Source organism: Mustela nivalis (assembly GCF_964662115.1).
Source record: "Mustela nivalis genome assembly, chromosome: 11".
In the NCBI taxonomy this organism is placed as follows: Eukaryota; Metazoa; Chordata; class Mammalia; order Carnivora; family Mustelidae; genus Mustela; species Mustela nivalis.
In genome coordinates, this window is record NC_139030.1 from 18,641,504 (window position 1) to 18,663,303 (window position 21,800).

General features: G+C 44.0%; 1 protein-coding gene across 8 annotated transcripts in view; it reads right to left on the reverse strand.

The window, feature by feature from the left end:
* Positions 1–21,800, reverse strand: part of NCKAP5 (NCK associated protein 5) — a 964,712-nt gene that overhangs the window by 813,018 nt on the left and 129,894 nt on the right. For 6 of the 8 annotated variants that reach the window (XM_082689272.1, XM_082689269.1, XM_082689270.1 and 3 more), the window contains exon 2: positions 18,961–19,090. In XM_082689272.1, the coding sequence (XP_082545398.1) occupies positions 18,961–19,029 (69 nt within the window). In that variant the 5' untranslated portion in view covers positions 19,030–19,090. Of the gene's footprint in view, positions 1–18,960; positions 19,091–21,800 lie in introns of those variants that run through there. The other 2 variants (XM_082689277.1, XM_082689274.1) reach the window with 2 other exon arrangements.

Here is a 21,800-nt window from a genome sequence, read left to right on the forward strand (position 1 = left end):
AATATTACTCAGCCACAAAAAATGAAACCTTGCCATTCGTGACAACATGGATGGACCTAGAGGGTATTATGTTAACTGAGGTAAGTCAGACACACAAAGATAAGTACCATATGATTTCGCCTGTATGTGTAATCTAAAAAAAGAATAAATAAAAAGCAGAAGTGGGACACAAGTACAGAGAACAAACTGATGATTGCCAGAGAGAATGGGGGTAAGGAGATAGGCAAATAGGTGAAGGGGATGAGAGTCTGAACTTCCAGTTATGGAATGAATAAGTCATGGGGATGAAAGGTACAGCATAGGAAATATAGTCAATGGTCTGTAATAGAGCTACAGGGTGGCAGATGGTAGCTACACTTGTGGTGAGCACAACATGCCAGAGAGACTTGTCAAATCACTATGTTCTTGCCTGAAACTAATGTAACATTGTGTGTCAACTATACTCAAAAAAATTAGAAAAAGAAAAGCTGACATGGTGGCTCTGGGCCACATGGGAAGACCACACATTAAAGCAGGATCACAAACTGACTTATAAAAGGTCTCTCTTGAAACATTTGAAAGGAATTTAAGCAAATAACTCATTCTTAGTATAAATTATCCCAATACTAAATTTCTTTCGGAATTGAACCTTTACAAGTAGGCTTCTCATGAGAGTGACATATTTGTGACATAAATTTCTTTCCCTATAAGATCTCGTGCTTCCCTGCTCACTGATGCCTACAATTCCATCATGAGAAATTTCCACCTTTATCACTTATTTAAATGCAACACAGAGGAGAGGCTCATTATGCTTGCTCAGTCACTGAAACCATCTTTTGCTGGGAGCAGACTGATAGCTAGAATCTTCTTTTTCCCTTCTTTGGTATCTCCCACCCTGCACTAGACACCTGATGTCATGGAGGCATGGAGCTCCCAGGAACTTGACATGCCACAGGGGACCCAACCTGTGATCACAAAGACAATCCGGTGAAGCTGAAGCTCAGAAGGGAAAGATGAATTGCCCAGAGAGTCTCAGCCAGTTAGCGACAAAGCTGGGACTGGCATGGGCAGCCCAAAGCCATTGGGCAATTCACTCCCCAGGCATTTACTGAGCCGTACTATGTGCTGGACATTACGCTACATGCTGTGAACATAGCAACGACAACTGCAAATACCTTTTCCTCGAGAAGATTGAGATCAAAGTTAAGTTGGTCAGACTTAAAAACCAATACAATGTGGAATCTGAGAAACAAACTAAGGGTTTTGGAGGTGAGGGGTTCGGGGGAAGGAAGAGCCAGTGGTGGGTATTAAGGCGGCACGTACTGCACGGAGCACTGGGTGTGGTGCATAAACAATGAATTTTGGAACACTGAAAAGAAATAAAATAAAATGGGGAAAAAATACAATGAATCTACCTACCTAAGTGTAATTATGGGAGGCCTTGATTAACTCTCACTGATTCATTCTAAGGAACTTAGTGACTATGATATAACAATTAGTTACTTAGAAGTTTTCACCTGAAAAGAAGTATGAGACTTTAGATTCCACAGTCAGGTTTTTAACTGAGATTTTAATTTAATTTAACTAGTGAAATAGTTGTGCATTTACAGAACATGAGGATAGAGCTCAAGCATTTTTGTTACATACTCAGAACTAAAGTTGTGTTTATTCATTTATTTAGTCTGTTTATTAGGTGTGTATACAAAGAATATGAACACAGAAATATCGACTTGATTACTCCTGATATCCAGATCGAACTGGCTACTAATAACAACAGCTAAGTTATTAACTTTTCTAATAGATCAATTTGTACATTGTCATGGACAATGGTGAGTCTTATTTAAGCATGAAACCTTAGTCTATTCGATTTTCTATGCATTCTCTCAGATAATTAGTTCAAGAAATACCCCCATGTTACACCTTATTATTTTTCAGTTCCCCTGGGAGTATCTGAGCCATGTGACAAGAACACAAACCACAAAATGCAGTAAAGAAGTAGCATTAACATTCACTATTCAGCAAGCAGCCTTTGCTTTGTGGGAGTATCAAGTTTCCCTAAATTTTTTGTTTACTTCATGTACTTGTCACAACTGAATGGCCACTGCTTTGGTGTCTGGCCTTGAGTTCCCTACCCTCCAACATCTCACAACTCTATGATGGCTCTGCGGGTCCATTTGCACAAAGTTTCTATCTGGTTCTTGGGTACCTTTTCCCAAATGTGCTGGATTTATCTAATTTGGGAAATGAATGGAAAATGCAATGCTTAGGTTGTGATCTACCATTTTAGCAGTTTTTATAAGCCTCAACCATATGGATATTATTGATCACTGGTCCGTGTTATTCTGGAACATCCCATAAATGCCAGCTGCTTTCTCAGGGCTGAGAGAGCAAAGAAGAAAATGGATCCACTTATTGGAAAGGAGGTGTGTGTGTGTGTGTGTGTGTGTGTATATTGTTTGATGATTTTTCTAGTCCTTCTTTTTCCTTTGGCCAATGAGTCTTTGCTTGACTGTAGAGAATTAATTACTCTAGTCTCCATTCCTCATTATATCATACATAGAGGTTATACTCTTGATAGTCACATGGGGCCTATCAAGAGTATAACCTCCCAACTCCTTCAGTGCATACTTTAAGCTTCTGTGGCTTCCATCTGTGTGGCTCCCCATGAGGGCTCTCACCAGCAGCGCTCTGAAGGAAGCATTGTAGAAATTCAGAGACAAAAATGCTGAATTTTAAAGATAGCTACATTTTTTAAAGATGTTAATAGGAGCACAGTGCCTTGGACATAAGGTTCTCAATGAAAATTTGATAGGTGGAAGAATGGACGATGGGCTTCCAGGTGCATCTGGGAAACGATGATGCTCCCTGCAGAGGTGGGAGGTGGGGCCCTGGACTGAGGTGGTCCCTTTTCCTCGCTCTGCATCATGGCAGGCTTCGGGAATGGTCTTCCATCACGTCCAGATGAGTGAGCCTGCTTCCTGGGCAGCTGAGAGCGGGCTGAGCCCCTCTAGCTCAGGGCCGTGCCGTCTTTGGTCATTTAGTGAAGAGTGTGTGTGGATTACACACAGTGCTCACCAGGATAAAGCTTCACTGGGTGGCTGTAGGGGCACATAAAAGGAACAAAGCCAGTGCTACCAGCAATGACACTTCATTTTTTCTTTATTAGAGTAGCAGCCATCATTCTTCTTCTTTTTTTTTTTTTCTTTCACCTGGCCAATCATGGACCCTCTCACAATGCTCCCCTCTGCTGGGCACTGGGGTAGAACCGTGGACAAGTCAAAACCCCCGCTCCACTCCCTAGTTCTCTATCACAATTCTCCTTGCCCCTGGGGTTTAAGCTTTCACTTTCTCAGACTTCCTCTGTTGGTGCTGCTCTCGCAGCACTTGATCCTTTATAAGTCCAGAAGGAAACAGAAGCTCAGGAAAATATAAAGTGTTTGAGGAGAGCAGACCGCTTGTCAGTAGCCGAGCTGGGTCTTATTTTACAATGCTGAGAGCTGTGTGTGCTGTTAGCTGGTTTCATTCTCCTTTCTAAAGGAGCCCTGCAGCAGCAGCCTACTTATCGACAGGAGCCGTCATCTGGAGCTGGATCCTTTCTGAGCACCGGACTTTGAAAATCAAATAGGTGGCTGGAATGGCTGTGCCTCTTCTAATAACCACTGTATTTGCTTTTCCAATTTCCTCCTGCAATCCGGTGACCACACAGGAAAAAGGATAAACTCTCTCCCTGCTCCTGTTAGGTTAAGACTCCTCTTAGTTAACTCACTTAAACAAAAAGTTTTGTTGCTGTTATTTACAGACAGTATTTCATTAACCAAGTAAAACAGATTTGGTCCTTAATTGAGTGTTACAAATAGTACAGAGACTAGAACAATTGAGAAATTGGCCTTTGGTCAGACATGGTTCTGGTTCAGAAACTTGGTGCCAACTCCTGCTAACTTACATGATTTGGGACAAGGTATTTAACCCTTTGGAGCCTCACCTTCCCCATCTCTAAAATGGGACTTAAGATACATGCTTCACAGGTTGCTGGGAGAATTATTTGAATATTAACTCCATGAGAGAAGGGTGACAGTTGTCTTATTCACCACAGAATTCCTTGAAGAACCAAACACAATAAATATCTGAGTAAGAGAATTCATCAAAATTGGTACGATCGATCTGTGCAGTGCCCAGCATGTCACCAATGGCCAATAATCCATTTCTAAGTTAATTTTCCCGCTTTCTTCTCTTCCTTTCGTATTTTCAGAAGATTGGGCCCCATGGTAGGCATAAAAGTAAACATTTAATGATTATAATTTGCAATGAGGGAAGAAGTTTTGCAGACTCACAGAAGTCCTTCAGACAAGAGCAAGAGAGTCTGAAGATATCTGATTCACTCTGGATTAACAGCAGGATACCAGCCATTCTTTGCTGTACATCACACTGTCCGTCATCCCCACCAGGACTGTTAAGAGTTCAGAAGGAAGAAAGACACCACCAGGGAGGAGTCAGAGCCTGGGAGTCCTAGTTGTGACTTTCCTCTTTGTCCCCTGAGTAAAACCTCTCTCCATGTACAACGACAGGCTCTCCAGGCTGTTCAGGACTCCTGGGGAAAGTGCTTCAACCCGAAATATCATCTGTGATCTGTTTTCCATCAAAGGAGGAAAAAAGGTCTGATGTTGGACATTTAGCTCCATGGGAAACTACTGCCGCAAATTGAATTTTGAAAATTCAATTCAATTTAAAAGGCATTAAAGTCTGTTTTTAAAAAAATCTTTTGGTGAGTTCTTTGTTTGTATGAGGAATCTCTCTGGAAAGAGGAACAGCAACCCCTGAAGCATCTTTTGTATAAATCTGAATTCACATAAATAGAAGTTTCTTAAAACGAGTTGTGAAGGCCTCTGGGCCTACACTTCTTTCAGGTACTTCTTCAGAGAAGGCTTCCCCTCTCTTCCACAGCTCAGAATACTGGTAGGACCTCTCATCGCAGAAAAAGGGAAGGTTCCTACACATGAGGGAGGCTAGACTGTTATCTGAGTAAAAAGCTGCAGAGAAACTACTTGGAGAGGAACCACTGTAAAAATGGCCGTCGGAGCTATGGCGCCGACATGGCATCTGGAAGTCAGCCAACCCCACAGCGCAGGAAGTGGAAGCCACAAAGGTCACTGATTCCAGCAGAGAGACACATGCTCCTCCCGACTCTGAGAGGTGTTTAAGGTACACATAGGCAGTACAGGTGTCAGCAGCATGAGCCTTGTGGTCAGAAAGGCCTCACTTTACTAGTCATGTGATCTTGGACAAGTCACTGAATTCCTAAGCCTCAGCTTCTTCATCTAAATAAGGGGATGGATAGTATCTCCCTGTAGAGTTTTTACGAAAATTCAGTGAGCTAGTGCACATAAAATATTAAGTCCAGAAGCCAGGATATAAAAATGTATCATATTAATTGCTGTTATTATTATTATTAATCAACAGCACTGACTGAGATGGAAATGCAAAACCATATGGACTAATTTAAGATCATCTGATTGTTCACAAACATCATCCTCATTTCATACAATGTGATCATACACTGAGGTGAAAGGTGTGGTAGGTCCCTCCATTTTCCATCCCAGGATTCAGTAATCTGAGCCAATGACTGGATCTCAGTTTCTCCGCCTCCTCAGCACACCCCGGTTCTGGGCTTCATTATCTCAAAGTCCTTTCTCAAGTGAATGACAATTGAATAAGTTTTATGTCAGCCCTTTCAAGTGACATAAATACAGCTCACTCTAGCACTTAAAAACTGATTTTAATTCTAGAATTTCAGTACCATTGGGCGCTCACATCTAAGGTACCAACATGCCCGAACAGAGGATTAGGCCCTAATTAGAAGCAGGCTGTAAATATTATATGAGGACCCTGGTGTTTCTGCTCGGTTTAAGTTACACTGACTTCCAATCATGCATTTTATCTCTTGGCATGCATACCTAGGTGCCCAATAAATGTTACCTTTGGTGATAATAAAACAAAAGCCTAACTTTCAAAAGTGAAATAACCAAAAGACCATTGTCTGCATTCTTGGCAGCGGCCAGAGAGCCAGTTTTCCCAAGTCAGCAGCCTCTGAGGAGGCTGGCCAGGGGCCAATTCCCAGGGTTGGCGCATTCCTGGGGCCTGGCAAGAGGCCACTGGGACCCTGTTTCCTCTTTCGTTCTCTTTATGTAGTGGAAAATCTTTCCCGCTCTGAACCCTCTGAGCCTGTCTTCCCCCATCGAAGTAAAGACATAGAGTCACATGGGAAATGATCTCCAACCCCTTCCCCAAATCGAGTCTCCCACCGCTCTGAGTTGGCACAGCTCAAAGCAATCGAAGGCAGAAGAAAACAAAAGAGGGCTCCGCAGCCCAGTCTCCAGCCTGATCCTATCAGGGGCCAGGGCCTGGGGCCGAGGACCCAGCGGGACCCTGCGCACAGGGAATCATTGTACGCTTGTTTAGAAGGCTACGGGCGCTCCTGGCAGCTTTGGAATAAAACTGCCTGTTGTAAATAGACAATGGCTGAGCTTCAGGGGTGAGAGCAGGAGGCCAAAAGTTTCAGAAAAATGTCACGCCCCATATAAGAAGGTCTGGAGCACAGCTCATTAGCAGAGGACGAGGGAGGCAGCTGGCCTCAGAAGAAAGGACTCCACGGTTCGGTCAGATACAACCTGTAGTTAACACCTGGTGAACATTTCTGGCTGATAGCATCACAGGTATGCCATCAGTTTTTAAACATCGCATATGAATATAGGCAAACCGACAGGAAAAAAAGAATCTTTGCTGAATGTCTCCTTCCATCTGCAGACAAAGAAAACTGCCGTCTGGAGCTGCGGAGTCAGCCAGCTCCACGCGTTTGCAGCCCTGGGGGAGGAGGCGGCCCCACGCACAAGGCTGTGTGCTCTGTTGGAATCCCTTCCCTTGATTCTCGGAACAACCCGTGTTCTTTCTACTACGTTACATGCCATCTCTTTGCTCTGCGCCCTTTAAAATGAGTGCTCTTGGGTCGCCTGGGTGTCTCAGTCGGTTAAGTGTCCGACTCTTGATTTCAGCTCAGGTCATGGTATCAGGACCATAGCATGAAGCCCCACACCTTGCTCTGTGCTGGGCCAGGAGCCGCTTCAGATTCTCTCTCTCCCTCTCTCCCTCCCCACTTACGCTCTCCACAAAAATAAGGTAACATAAAATAAGATAAGATAAAACAAAATAAAATAAGTGCTTTGCGCATAGTAGGCTCTTTGTGTTTCCTTCTGAAGCTGCCGCTGCTACTTATATTTTTGAGAGGCTGAAGCTGAGCAGCGAGGAAGCCATCAGAGCTCTAATACACTACTTTCCATCTGCATAGAGTCCTACAGTTCCTGAGACAATTTTTTTGATCTTTATTTCCCTTTACACTCATGGAAACCACACTCTTGAGAACACAGAGATTCAGAGAGTTTAAGAAACCTGCTGAAGCCCACACACCTACTGAAGGGCTCCCCTCAACTTCTAACCTGAGGACACAGAGTTCTAACGCAACGCTCAATCTGCCAGCCACATTACACCCCTTGTAATCCAGCCCCCCCACAGCATGTAGGTAGCCCCGCACTGACATTTTTATCAGGACCTCTGAGAGAAGACCGTGTCACCGGCCATGCGGAACTTAAATTGTGAAGGTGTCACAGCATTTTGTTCTACTTAAACCAAATTGGTGAGTGCAAGGGAATGGGCTAGAGAACAACTCGTAAGAAGCTCTTTCTAGTAACAGAAGTAGCTGAATAACAGAAATAGCCCAGGGTGCTCCCTAGGCCCCTCTCCCTCTGGTTTCCAACTGGGGTCAGCCAATTGGAGTTTCCTAGAGCCCTGGAGAAGGGGAGGGGAGGTGCGAGTTTCTAAGCCCGCTCCCTGTTGGGCCAGCACCGGTTGGCTGTATCCCTGCACCTAAGGGGACATTGGTACCAGGTGGCTGTCTCCTTCTGGCCATGGGGTTGTATGGCCATGTCATATCCTTGTCCTGTCATATTGCTGAGGACCCTACATTCCACCCTACCTTTTAAGAGGCCTTTTATTAAACTGTCCTCCATCATCTGGCTTTAAGCACACCATCTGTTTCCTCCTAGGACTTCAAGTGATGCAGCAAATAATGAAATAATATTGCTGATGCAGTAGGCAAAACCATGGAAAGTTCCTCAGCTCCTCCTAAGAGGATGAGAAATGCTAACATTAGATCTGGCTCTCTCCTCCTACCTTCACTTCCTCTTTGCTAGCCCTCACCGAATAGGAAGTAGGTCAGATAATCTGCCTCAGGGACCTACCAGCAGAGCTCTAAACTTGGCGCATGAGATCTCTGAGTAGCTACCTACTGCTGCCATGTAGCTAGAACTCCACGTAGCGGGGTGGGGAGGACAGCAGTAGCCGCAGCCCACTCACACGTGGGTGGTAACTTCAAAGACTCCGAGCTCAGCCTTATACCCACTCACATCAGATTACTAGAAGACTCACAGCCGAACCATCCCCAGGGATGTCAGGCCTCTGACAGCTGCTCCTCTTCCCAGAAGGACCAACAGCCCCTGAACCTACTTATATGCTGGCACTGACAGATGGACTCCAGAATTTATCAGGCCAAATGATTTTATTTCCCTCCACACATCTATGTGCATGAGAGCAGTCAATGAGCTAATTACATTAGGAAACATACCAAGCTGAAGACAATCGCTTATGACTAAGGACCAGAAAGGTGCTGAAAGACAGAAGGCAAGCAAACCTCAGAGGCATCTTCGGAAATGGACAATTATGATCCATTAAGCCTAGTTGAGGAAGTGAAATTTATGAGGAGGAAACATCTGGAACTGCCTGGAATGTAAAGGAACCAGGAGGAGCCACTGTTTGGGCTTGTAGAGAGAAGCCCGGACAAATGGGATTCCATGTTAGGAGAGAATTGCAAAATTAGTACACGAAAGGGACAGCATTGAGGCAGTGAAGCGTTTTAATACAATGGCTCCTGGATTTGCTCTTGAAATATTAATTGAAACGGGGATGAGTGTGAGGGCTGTCACATGAATAGAAAACTGGCAGAAAGATCATAAATACTGGCTAAGCGGAGCCAAGGCAACAGAACGTGGCAATGCAACAGAAAGAAGGAAAATGCTGCCTAGTTCCCAGCCATGAATGCTATGGAGGCTTAATAAATATTAATTGATAATAATGAACTATAGTACAGGGTGGTACATTAGTGTGAGACAGGCTGCTGAAATACAGCTCATATATATACAGTTGATATAACATACACTGATAAATGAGAAGAAAGGAAATCAAAATGATTTAGCTATGTGATGCATTGTGCCTGCACGAGGAAGTATGGGTAAGAGGGTGGGGGAGGGGTGGCAAGAGGGGACAAGAGGAAAGTTAAGAGGAATAATTCAGTATCACAACAGAGCTTCCTTAAGGTCTCTGCGATTCCTCAAGTTGAAGCTAGGCACCTTGGAGTCATACTCTATTGTTTTAAGACACGGAGGTTTTCTCAATAAATTTCTGTTTCAGGGACCTCGTGGGCACCACAGACTAAATCTGGACCAATTTCACTGAGGGAGATATGAAAGCTCTCCTCCTTGGGAAAGCCCATCCTGATCAATACAGTTGCGAGACCTGCAACCTCCTTTCGAAATCCCATCACTCTTGTTCTTTGCACCACTGTATACCTCCTGGCATTACTATGATTTGTATATATGTGACAAGACTTTGTAAGGCTTTGCAAAATGGAAATCATGCTTTGCATTTCTTAAAACTCACATGGATCTTCACCCTTGATATTTCACAGAGCTTCGAACTTAGTAGGTGCTCAATTCCTGTGCCGATCAATTAGAAACGTTAGAGAGGGAAGCAGGCACCTATAAGAGAGACACCCATCTGCCTCCTGGGGTTGAGGACTCGCTTCTAAGGAGATCGATGAAAGCTCTACCTCTCGTTACGGACAAAGCACTAGAGAATCTGCCGCGGGAACAAACTTAGGCTGCCAGAGGAGGATACAGAAACCTCGGTTGCCATGGAAACTTGTATGATCTGATGATTCCCATTGTTGAAAGATGATGAGACACCAGGAGAATGACAAGCAGATCCCTGAGCCCTATGAAAACACAGAACATGCCAAGTGAATGTCTCTGCTTATTTGGACTTATTTCTTAAGATGCAGTATCATCATCTATCAATAATAGCATTCACGGAGGGCTTTCCAAACGTTGCCAGTTCCTATTTCGATTAAGTGATCTCTGAGATGCCAAGTGTGTGCAAAGCTGTGTCTGAGGCGGGCAGAGAGCACTTACGACAGCAGGTGGGTTCAGGTGATGGAACCACGTGCTTCTGAGATCCTGCTCTGTGACCAGGGTAAGGTAAGCCACTTGTGTGCAGGTTTTGTGTACCAGGCTTGCTAGACTAATGGCAGAGGAAGCTACCTAACCATTCTCAGGTCACGGATACCTTTGAAAATATGATTATAACTATGGACTCCCTCCCCAGAAAAATGTGCACATAGGTACATACATATAAAATCTAACACAATCTACTTTGGAGAATTCAAAACCCCTGAAGCCTTTCCATAAATTTGCCCTATCGAGCACTCTGGAACTCAGGTGGGTCCAGGTATCATGTCAAGAATCTCTGAGGCAAACACAAGTCTTTACACAAAAGCTAGAATCACACTCAGTAAAACAGAAAATGTTGCCATCCCAAACTTTCTCCAGGTAGTCCCGCTTCCTCCATACCCAGTATCTCCTGCTAACCTGTACTTAGCTCATGAACTCACTCACTGGTAAGTTCACTCACGCATTCATTCTTTGCACTGTTTTCCGTGGGTCAGACTTTAGAGACCCAAATGTGAGTATGATATGGCTCATGCCCTCTAGGAGCCTACAGTTTAGCTCAGTCACGGCTCATTTTGCTTCCCAGGGAATACTGGGCCACATCTAGGGACAGTTTTCGTTGTCACAGTGGTCGAGGAGTGCTACTGGTACCTGGTGGATAGAAGTCAGGGACGCTGCTGAAAATCCTACAATGCCCAGAACACCTCCAACCCTACAACAGATAGAAATACAGGGTCGAGGGGAGCCTGGGTGGCTCCGTTGGTTAAGGAACTGCTTTTGGCTCAGGTCATGATCCTGGAGTCCTGAAATTGAGTCCCGCATTGGGCTCCCTGCTCAGCAGGGAGTCTGCCTCTCCCCTCTCATGCGCGCTCTCTCTCTCTTTCTCACTCTCTCTCTCTTTCTCAAATAAATAAATAAATAAAACCTTAAAAAAATTTTTTTAAAAAGAAATAAAAAAAGAAATACAGGGTCCAGAATATTAGATAGATTGAGAGACCCTGACTTAAGGTGGACAGGTATGAGACAAAGCATTGAATGCAGGGATGAAGACCGGAGGTAAATAATATGGCAGCTCAGGAAGGGGCATTTTACTAAGAATTCTGGAATGTACAGTTATGGTGACAGACGGTCTTATTTTCATTGATGACAGAAGGGAGGTGAAGGGAAGAGGAGTCATCCGGGGTGAGCCGTCACCATAATGAAGGCAGACATTCCTTTGTGCAACACCAGAGGAGGGGCAGCGATTTCAAGCGGTGAGCAGTCTACTGCACACAAGTTTCATAGCCTTGAGGAAGTTCTTCAACTTGGTAAGCTTTCTATTTGTAAAAAAGGAATAATTAAAGTTCCCATCTGAAAGAGTCATCCTGAGTACTGAATGGCAACTTCTATCTCAAGTGCTGACCAGAGTGCCTGGCACGTAGCAAGCCCCAGTAACCCTTCAGCTATTCTCACCAAGGGAGGGGAGCCACCCGGGGCTGCACCTAATGCTTGGCTCCAGTGGCTTACACGTCAGACTTTACCATCATCCTTGTATGGGGACCATGCCGATCTTCTCTCTTGGTATCATTCCAACTTTTAGTATTTGCTACCAAAGCAAGCATCAAGATAGACAGATAGATAGCTATAAAATATTTATTTATTTATTTATTTATTTATTTATTTATTTATAAGTAATCTCTACCCCCAACATGGGGCTCAAACTCACAACCCTGAGAATCACGTCTACTGACTGAGCCAGCCTGGCACTCCACTGGACTTTACCCGTCCCCACTGCCCACATAGTCTATGTCCACTGCTTGGGTTTATTCTATTTCTGTTCTTTCATCCTGCCTTCCATTCAGACCATTTCAGCAGCAATTCTGCTCATCTCTCCAGCCTTCCTCTCGGTACTGGCGGGTTCTGATCTGTTCCTGCTCATCTGGGGCCCCTTTAAGACCCTCTGTAACCAGGGATTTGGGGCTGTACCTACCCGGTCCAGCCTCTCTGTGTTCTCCCAGCCCAACCACCCCAAATCTATCCAGAGCCCCCAGAGATCTGTGCTGCTGCCGGGAGCTGGGCCAGACATTCCTCCAGTGTGTTCTTGACCTGTCATGATGGGCTCAGCTACGCTGTTGCACAGATTCACTGGGTACATTTTCATTTAAGCATCTGGTACTTTTCTCCCTTCATGGTCACATGCTGCCAAAGAGGAGCTGTGAGATTCAGCACAACACTTTGGAAAAGTAGCCAACCCAGGCCAAAGCTGGTCTGTTCCCCACCTGCTGCTTTTTTCCAAAAATGGGCCGTGGGTGGAGCCTCAGACACCACACCTTCCCACTGACCTGGCTCCAGTGCCTGGTCTCTGTTCTTCTCAGGACTCCCAGGAGGCAGCTGGGATAATAGCCCTCTTGAGGGGATGAAGCAGCTGGGGAATAAAACCGCCCTCTTACTCACTGACTTTTCTCTATTTGCTGATCACTTGAAAAATCTCAAACAGTCTTGGTATCAGAGCACAAAGGTCTCCTGGTCAGAGGCACTGAGTCAACCATATTTCATGCCTGCTTCCGTTAGTAGAAGGGATCAAGGTAGCTAGGATTTGAGTCACTGGAAACCTCTAGCAACCTAGTGGCCTGTGTTCTGTACAGCATTGCTGTGGTGAGAGTAGCCCAATCCCAGCACCGAGAGAGTCAAGAAACCTAGAGGTGAGTCTGAAGCATTACAAAAATGCAGATTTCGGGGGGCAATATTCATAGGCTGCACTGAGCCACACCAACAATATCCCTATTTTTCCATTTAGAAAAGTTCCCAATGAGTTCTGAGCTTTCTAAAATACTTGCTTTAATTCATTTGCTTTGATTCTTTGCTCAAATCCATGCCCTTGAGTGCATACATCTTCGCGTGATGTCCTCAACTTGCTCCTTTGCCTGCCCTCGCACACTGTGCATCCTGAGGGTAAACACAAGTTGCCATTCAGAAAGTCAGCACCCAGGAAAAGTGAACTAGACCTTCAAGTTTCCCATTTCTCTACCACATGCAGCTATCCTTTAGAATCTAGCCCACCACCTCTGTAAATTAGGTTTTATTGAAACAAGCACATCCATTTATTCATATCATATACTATCTGTGGCTGCTCTTGGGTTCTCACAGCTGAGCTGAGGAGCTGTGATGGGCCAGCTGGCCTGGGAAGCCCAAAACTTTCACTATTTGACTTTTCACAGAGTTTGCTGAAACTCTGCTTTAGGATTCCTCTGGTCTCTCAGCAGGGGTGAAATCACTGAAGACAAAGCAGTAGAGATTTACATTTGTGAATCTGTCAGGGTTCTGTCCCTTTGTAAATACAATTATAACTGTAAGTATAAATACGGAGAGACTTATTATAAGGAATGGAGTCATGATTATAGAGGCTGAGTAGCCCCATGACATACTGTCTGCAAGCTGGTGGCCCAGGAAGCCCAGTGATAGAGCTCCAGTCCAAACCCAAAGTCCTGAGAACCAGGGGAGCCAATACTGTAAGTCCCAGTCCCAGTCCAAAGTCCTGAAAACAAGGAGTGCCAGTATCCAAGGACAGAAGATGTCTCAGCTCAGGCAGAGAGCAGGTTTGCACTTTCTTTGCCTTTCTGACCTATTCAGGTCTTTAGTCAGGTGACACCCACCTACAGTGGGGAGGGCGAAATTCTTTAGGGGATCTACTGATGCAGGTGCTAATCTCTTCTGGAAACTTCACAGACACACCCAGAAGTAGTATTTTGCCAGGTATCTGGGCACCCTTGAGCTCTGTTAAGTTGACACATAAAATTAACCATCACAATTTGATATAGGGAAGACAGTTCTCTGGGGAAAAAAAGTAATACAGCAATGAAATGTGTTGTTAGCATGCCTTTCAGTCAATGCCACACCAATTACTTCCTCTGCATTATATCAACTTTCTTGCTGATTAGGTCAGTTTCCACAAATAAACTATGATCTTGTATCAGTCAGGGGGCTCTGCGGGAAACCGATGGCACAGGCAAATCATCTAAACTGAGAAGATTTTGGGAAAAGAACCATAGGATAAAGTGTGGGAAGACTAAAGCCGACCAACCTGAGATGGGCTGTCAACATCCAACAGTCATTACTACCAAGAAGCCTGGTGGAACATGAGGAAAGGGAAGATGCCAGAACACAGAGAGAACTGTGGTTTTGTGAGAGAGGGCTGCCCAGCAGAAACTGTGACCGTAGGCAGAGCAGTGCAGTCCCTGTGGCCCAGGACCAGGCCAGAAGAGAATAGGAGAGCCATCACCTTGACCTCTCTCTCTTCTTGACCTCTGATCTGTTAGGTCCCTCCATTAGCCAAACCCAACTAGATGCCAAGACATAGGGTCCTACTGAAAAGTTCTGTGTGGTATATCCTCCAGGGGTACATAGGCAGGTGGACAAGGATGGGATGGCTCTGGAGGGAAAAGTGGAGCCTATCCAGAACATCCCGTAGTGACTACAACGTCTTAAATGTAAAGCAGGTTTTCTAGTGATGTTTACTGTTTGGTTTAAATGTGTGCCTAAGGAAGGCCTAATCCCTCTAATAGTTTGGATACAAACTATCGAGAGGCTGAAAGGTGAATTGAGGGACTTGGTATGGGGTCTTTCCTGTTCTCACAAGTTTATCAAACTGCCAGCTGTCAGAGCTGAGGATCTAGTGTGGCCAACGTTTTGTGTTCCTTCTGGAAGGGGAAATAAAGGAAAGGGATACTGCGAAAGAATCGGTCGTTCATTAAAGAAACTTCCTCCCGTCCCTGTCTAAAAGCAAAAAGTAATTTTTCCTCACATTAAAAGGGAATTTGTCCTATTAGAATGTGAGATGGTTAAAGAGAGAGAGAGAAAGAGAAAATTCCCTCCTCAGCCCTCTCATCAGCTAAATGCTATCATAGCCACAAGTATCATATAACTCTACAGTCAGCCTGGGAGTGATTCTTGCAAATAAAAAAGCACAGTGTGAAATGCTGACTTTTCCTGATCAAAAAGCATCCTGGGGTGGACAGAACAGCTTTGGTTCAAGAAGAGGCCTCGATTTCTGGGGTGATTTTTATTGTTATCAGAGAGAAGACTGTACTTGCCGTGAACGTGTGGCTCCTTGGCACACTCCTACTGGTGAAGGCAAACTTGTAGTCACTTGTCTTTCTCTCGGGTACTTACCCCCCACATTGAAACATATTTTTCATTTCAGTTTCACTTACCTGTCACTTTCTTTTTAAAAAGGGTGATTTATCAAGTAAAAAAAAAAAAAATCAACATCAAAGAACACTTCAATGCTACGGGGGTGCCCACACACACACATACATACACACAAACACACACACTCAACCCCCTCTGTGTCCTGTCCTGAAGGCAAAATTGTGACTAAAAACCACAAGAAACTCTCCCCCAATGGGGAGCTTTTTTCAGCATCTTGACTGTGAGTTCCTTTATTCTGTGGTTCCACTAGCCTACAAATTTAAAAGCTGTTGCAAGGGAGCTATAATTTCTACTCAACACTTCATGATTTGATTATGTAAAATAAAAAGTGTAATGAAGTTAATAGTACCTTATTCTTACTGTACATTATGAGGAATTTTTTTCCCCTGCAGAATGTGAAAGTGGAAATTACCTCTGGACCTTCTAATTCTCAAAAATGTGGGTTATAATGATTACTGTGGTAGAATTTCAAGACGTAAGATTTAGTATATTTCTCTTTCCTCTATTCGGTTTTCCAAAGGGGCGTCTTCTCTTACTGAGATTTTATGTACTAAAATGTAAGGAACTGAAGTGAGGGGTAAGAGCCCTGCATCCTATGGAACTTGTGGAACCTTGAGAAAAACACTGAACCTCACTGGTTAATACCTTCTGCCAAGTGAGGAGACTGGATAACCTAGCCCTATCCTAGCATTCTAGAATTTTTAAAAACAACATTAAAATAAATAAATAAATAAAATTTAAAAAATTTAAAAAACAACATAAAGTGGAATAAAGTAAACATGCCTTGAGAAAGAAGTACCGCATATGATGCCAGGTGTTTCTTTCCCCTTGTGTTGTCCAGGAGGCCTTTTCCAGAATTATCACCTTGTGTTTCTCTCCCAGTTATTTGTGTGAATGCAGCAGGGAGCCAAAGAGGAGGCTGATGTCTTTGTTTCAAGTCCTTTAACAGGCCAGTCAGCTTTGACCTCATCCTTGTCTACCTCTCTTCCTGATGGCCACAAGAGAATTCACTCAAGGGACTCTCAGTGGGTATCACTCTCAAAACACCGGCTCAAAATGAGTACCTTTGCTGTCACTGCCTCAGCATCTTTTATGAAGAAAGAACATAACTCTAAAAGAGAAGGCTAGTTTATAGTGATGTGGCCTTAGCTGTGTAATATGGAGTGTCATTTAAGACCTCCCATTCCTCAGGCCACCTACTCATAGAGACAACAGTCTTTCAGGATCTTCCCAATTATACCCATGCAGCCGTAACACTTAATCTACCTCCAGGAAGCACGGAAGATACTTCACTAGTGTAAAAACTCTCCTTAAGCATCATTTGGGGACATTGAATAGCATGAAGTTTCTCAGGTTGTGCCAAGCAACGGTTTCTGACTTTCCCTGTTCTCTCATGCTGAAGTCAGAAAACGGATCTGCAGGCCCCACAAGACTCACGTGCCAAAGGGGAACCCAAGCTTTACTCACGTGCCAAAGGGGAACCCAAGCTTTGGGTTTTCAGCTTATATTGCTGCTACCACAGGCTTTGATTATGCTCTCAGTCGGGCCTGTCCCCGAGCAAAATTTAAATAAGGACAATGGTTTCATTAAGGCTCTTTCCTCTTTCTCTGATTTTCAGATGTCCAATTCACTGCCTCTCCACTCCCCGCCCCAGCCCAGCCCTGCATCCCAGCTCTCCATGCCCTGTATCTTATTGTTTACCAATTCCCTCAACAAAATTTTGCTCGGTGGCTTGACCTTTGGGAAAGATCCAAGACCTTTTATTAATGAGTGCTCCCACGAAAGACAACAGCTTAGCTTGATTGCACTGATAGCATCTTCGCCTATACTCTGGCGTGGAAGGCAGAATCCAGGACTTTAGGGGCTAATCAGGGAGGATATACGGGGGTGAAGGGAACATTTCCTGTAGGGCTCCCGGGTGGCTCACTGAGTTAGGGATCTGACTCTTGATTTCGGCTTTGGTTGTGATCTCAGGGCTAGGGAATCAAGCCCCACATCAGGCTCTGTGCTTAGCTCGGAGTCTACTTATCCCTCTTCCTCTCTTCCTCCCCTCACCCACGTGAGCTCTCTCTCTCTCATTTAAAAAAAAAAAAAAAAAAGCCTTTTTAAAAGAAAACCTTTTCTGTGCTGCTCATATTATAACATATGAGCATCTCTGTCCTCTGTTGAGGTATATGACGGACCCTATTAACAGGTTAGGTAAAAAGTGGTGGGGTTTTTTTGGCAAAGGAGAGGCTTAGAAATTGTCTTTTTATCCTGTTTCCCCAGAAACTATCTTCAGGGAATAGATGTATAAATACACACACACACACACCCACACACACACACACATGCTATTTCACATTCGACCGGAGATAGAAAGACCTAAGGGATGAGAAGAGGGCAGGCACATCCTTTGGGAGGAGAATCTAAAATGCTATAAATGTTCTTAGCCTCTGAAGGTAGGCTGGTCAGTGCACAGCCCACACAGACACAGAAATTGAATCTAAAAACAAGAGAGGCACTAGACACAAAAGTTCAACGTAATCCTTTTCTCTGTTCCCGGAAACTCACATCCAGGAACACTTTGTGACCCTAAGCCTCAGCTGTTATGGGGTAACTAACTTGTCTCTACACTGGCAGAACCAGACCTATAGCAGCAGGGTGGGAAAAACGCAACTGACAAATCCAGTCAACAAATATTTGATTGGATACCTATTCTGACCCAGACTCCCAGCCATATGCTGGGAGCACACAAACGAATAAAGCACATCCTCCCGCGACAAGCAAAAGAAGGAGCTGAGCTAAATCTTCATTTCAGTCAATGAGCAAAAGAGAAAGAGGTGACTCCCTTGGTTTCTTGCTCTGTTCATATGCATTAGGGAAGAGACAAGGGGATGCACACATCGGAGCTCAGAGAGCAGCCAACGTTCTGGAATCAGTGACTTAGTCTCTTTCTTGGACTAACCAGATTCTCATGCACAGAAGCAAACACAACCAGGTTGTTAAGAATGACACTCATCAGCATTCACACTCTTAAAAAGAAAGCTTATCAACAATTGAACTGTGGTACATACCTAGGGTCTCAGGGATGCTTCACTCTTCAATATTAGAAGCTCTGATCCTTATTCAACTTAGATGAAGATAAATGGGGGATGGAACAACTATATATAGGCTTGGCATTGAATGTCAGCTTTACAGTAGTGTTTTTGTATAGGTTAAAGTCTACTTCAGCTGGAATTAATGTAATTACATATAATGTTGACAGATTATGACATTTGCCTATTAAGTACACTATACAAACATTCCAATAATTTGCTGGCTTTTGACTTTGTAAAAAATAAATGAAAGCAAATCCCAGGGGATATGGCTAATGGGGTAACTGGAATAGAGGTTTCAAAAGCGCAGAGTTCAGGAAATAACAGTCAAAGAATAATGCATTTTAAGCCAAAACATATAGAGTGGTAAATGAATATTTAGTACTTACCACAAGACTGCTGTCTAGAGACAACCTTTTTCCAAAGTCCCTTTTCTCAAGCTGTCTCTTTCCCTCCATGGGTGAAGTTATTTATTTTCCTTTGTGATTTATAAGAATTCCCCTTCTGTTTCCAGGGTCACTGTAAAAAGTGAGCATGTGTTTTACCATCCGAGTGAAAAGTGTTGAGACCCTTGTTTTTAGCTAACTAGAAACAAGTGTGGCAGCCAAAATATCCAGACCCGAACCATAAGTACAAAACAGGGCTCTCTCAACTCAAAAGACCTCTCCGGGTTGCGAATGTCAGAGTCATCTTTGCGGAGGCCCCTGTGTTTTTATAGGTCTTGCTAATGGAGTTGGGGAATGGGTTTGCAGGTTGAATCAGCAGACTGTGGAAAAAAGCAAACAATCTGTTTCATGCCACGCTTGCTCCACACTCGTCCTCCCTCTACCAGCCAGAATCGTTCTGTTACTGTGCACATAGATGCTGTCTGCAAATTCCATGAGCTCAGACTGACAAAACCAGTCTCCACAACCAAGAGTGGCTGAGCCCAAGGCACGAGGAGAGGAAACGGAAACCTGAACATCACTGCCAATATTTCATTGGAAAATAGGTAAGTAAAACAGATGTGGGGGACGTATAAGATACATGCCCTCTAGGACAGGTGGATTCCACAAATGGTGGAGGCCATGTCATCATCAATGAGTATATGAACACCCATGGCATTTTATCAGATCAGATATAGTTAATCCCTGTACTCCACTGTGATGGTTAGCTCTAGAATGACTACGTGTCTTGGTTAGTAGGAATATATTGTGTGTGTCAAGCACTAGCTTCTAGTCTTCATGAAGATATAAATGGCCTGAAGTAAAAGAAACAGGTTCTAGTCCATACTTTCCCACCCGTTTTCCAAGTAACCTTGGACAAGTCATTCAGCTTCTCTGAAACTCACCTTTCTAACCTGCAAAAAACATGTAGATGTACAATGATTTAAAGACAATAAACTACAACTTACATGTCAGTTATAATTATGCACAGATTACATTAAAAACCAGTTAACCTTAAATACTAAGCTAACCTAATCTAATACATCTTTGATGATTCAGGAGGCACCTGGAGGTAGAGAAGTGCCTCATAATCCACACAAAACACATAGCCATTGTCCTGCTATCAAAGTAAAGTTGAACTTAATAACACACTCTACCAATCAGCTTTTGATAAAATTGAAAAGAAATATGACTCTAAATCTAATAGGGATATAGCAGAATCTGACCTCACAGCCCCCTGCATATGGCTTCCTACTCCTTGTTCCCCCCACCAGGAGGAGGGCAGGGACAATGATACCCCAGACAGGCCCAAATGATGGTCAGTGGTAGGAAACCGATGAACTCCCTTCCCAGCCCTAGGCTCTCTCCTTCATCTGCCACTTCTTGCTTTTAGGAACACCAAATTCAATTCATTACCCATCCACTCAGAATCTCCTGGGAGTCCATCCTGAATTCAGGATATAAAACCAAATTTTTCAACATTATGCTCAATGTCTATTTCCTGCCAAGTAGCCTTTTCCAGTCCCTGAATGTGTGAGGCATCTTCCTGAAACCACGCTTGGATCACACCCCTCATCTCCATCAGGTCTAATTCTCTCTTCTCCAGGGCCTGGCGCAGGTCCTACCTCCTTCACAGGAGCTTCCTGGTCACACCACTGGCCGAAGACTTCTTTCTCTCCCATGTTTCATGGGAGTCCTTAGGGACTTAATTATTAACCACTATCATCACCTTGCACAGCTTAAATACAGGAAGTTCTTATTTGCTGGTTGGTACAATCTAGGAGTTAAAAACAAACTCTTGGCAGCATTTTCCAGAACAAAGCTAGTTGCATGCTATTAGTATCAGCCAAACTATTAGTTCCATGAAATTTGTTGTAAGGGCTTGCCTTTCCTATTTTCAGCTGTTCCCACCCACTTTGCTGCCCCTGCCTCATCTCAGGAGATACACACATTGTGTGCATACTGTGTGCCCTCACTTCGAGCTCAGAATATTCTCGGTAATGATGGCTCCAGCTAGAGGGACGACTCAGGCCCTGAGATTTCTCCCTCCATCAAAAACATACCCCACTCATTTTCTCATTGTCTTTTCTTGTTAATATATTCCTCGCCTTCCTAAGTCACATCCCAAAGATCCCTGGCATTTGACAGGTCTCAATAGATGATCCTTTGGCATGTAGCATGTATTTATTAAGTACCTAATATATGAAGGACTCAGTACTTAGGTGTTAGTAACATAGCCATGTATAAGGGAGACTAGATTCCTGTCTTCATGGGACTTCACGGAAGATGTAGGAAATAACTAAGCAAACAAACATTCCAAACCATGGGAGGTATCTGCTTATGAAGGAAATAATCTTCAGGAGGTGGTATTAAGGAGTGTCAAGCATGTAGAAAGGGAGAACCCTTTAGACAGAATGGTAAAAATAGAAGCCAGTCATAAAAATATGGGTAAAGGGGCGCCTGGGTGGCTCAGTGGGTTAAGCCGCTGCCTTCGGCTCAGGTCATGATCTCAGGGTCCTGGGATCGAGTCCCGCGTCAGGCTCTCTGCTCAGCAGGGAGCCTGCTTCCCTTCCTCTCTCTCTGCCTGCCTCTCTGCCTACTTGTGATCTCTCTCTGTCAAATAAATAAATAAATAAATAAATAAATAAATAATAATAAAAAAATATGGGTAAAAAGCATTCCAGATAGAGGGACCAATCTTTCTGCTGGGAAAAAGCCAGAAAGAGGTTTGTGTGCCCCCCAGAAGAGGGAACCAGTTTTTTAGGAACAAAGAAGCTGGGAAAACAATGTGTGAGAAAAGTTCT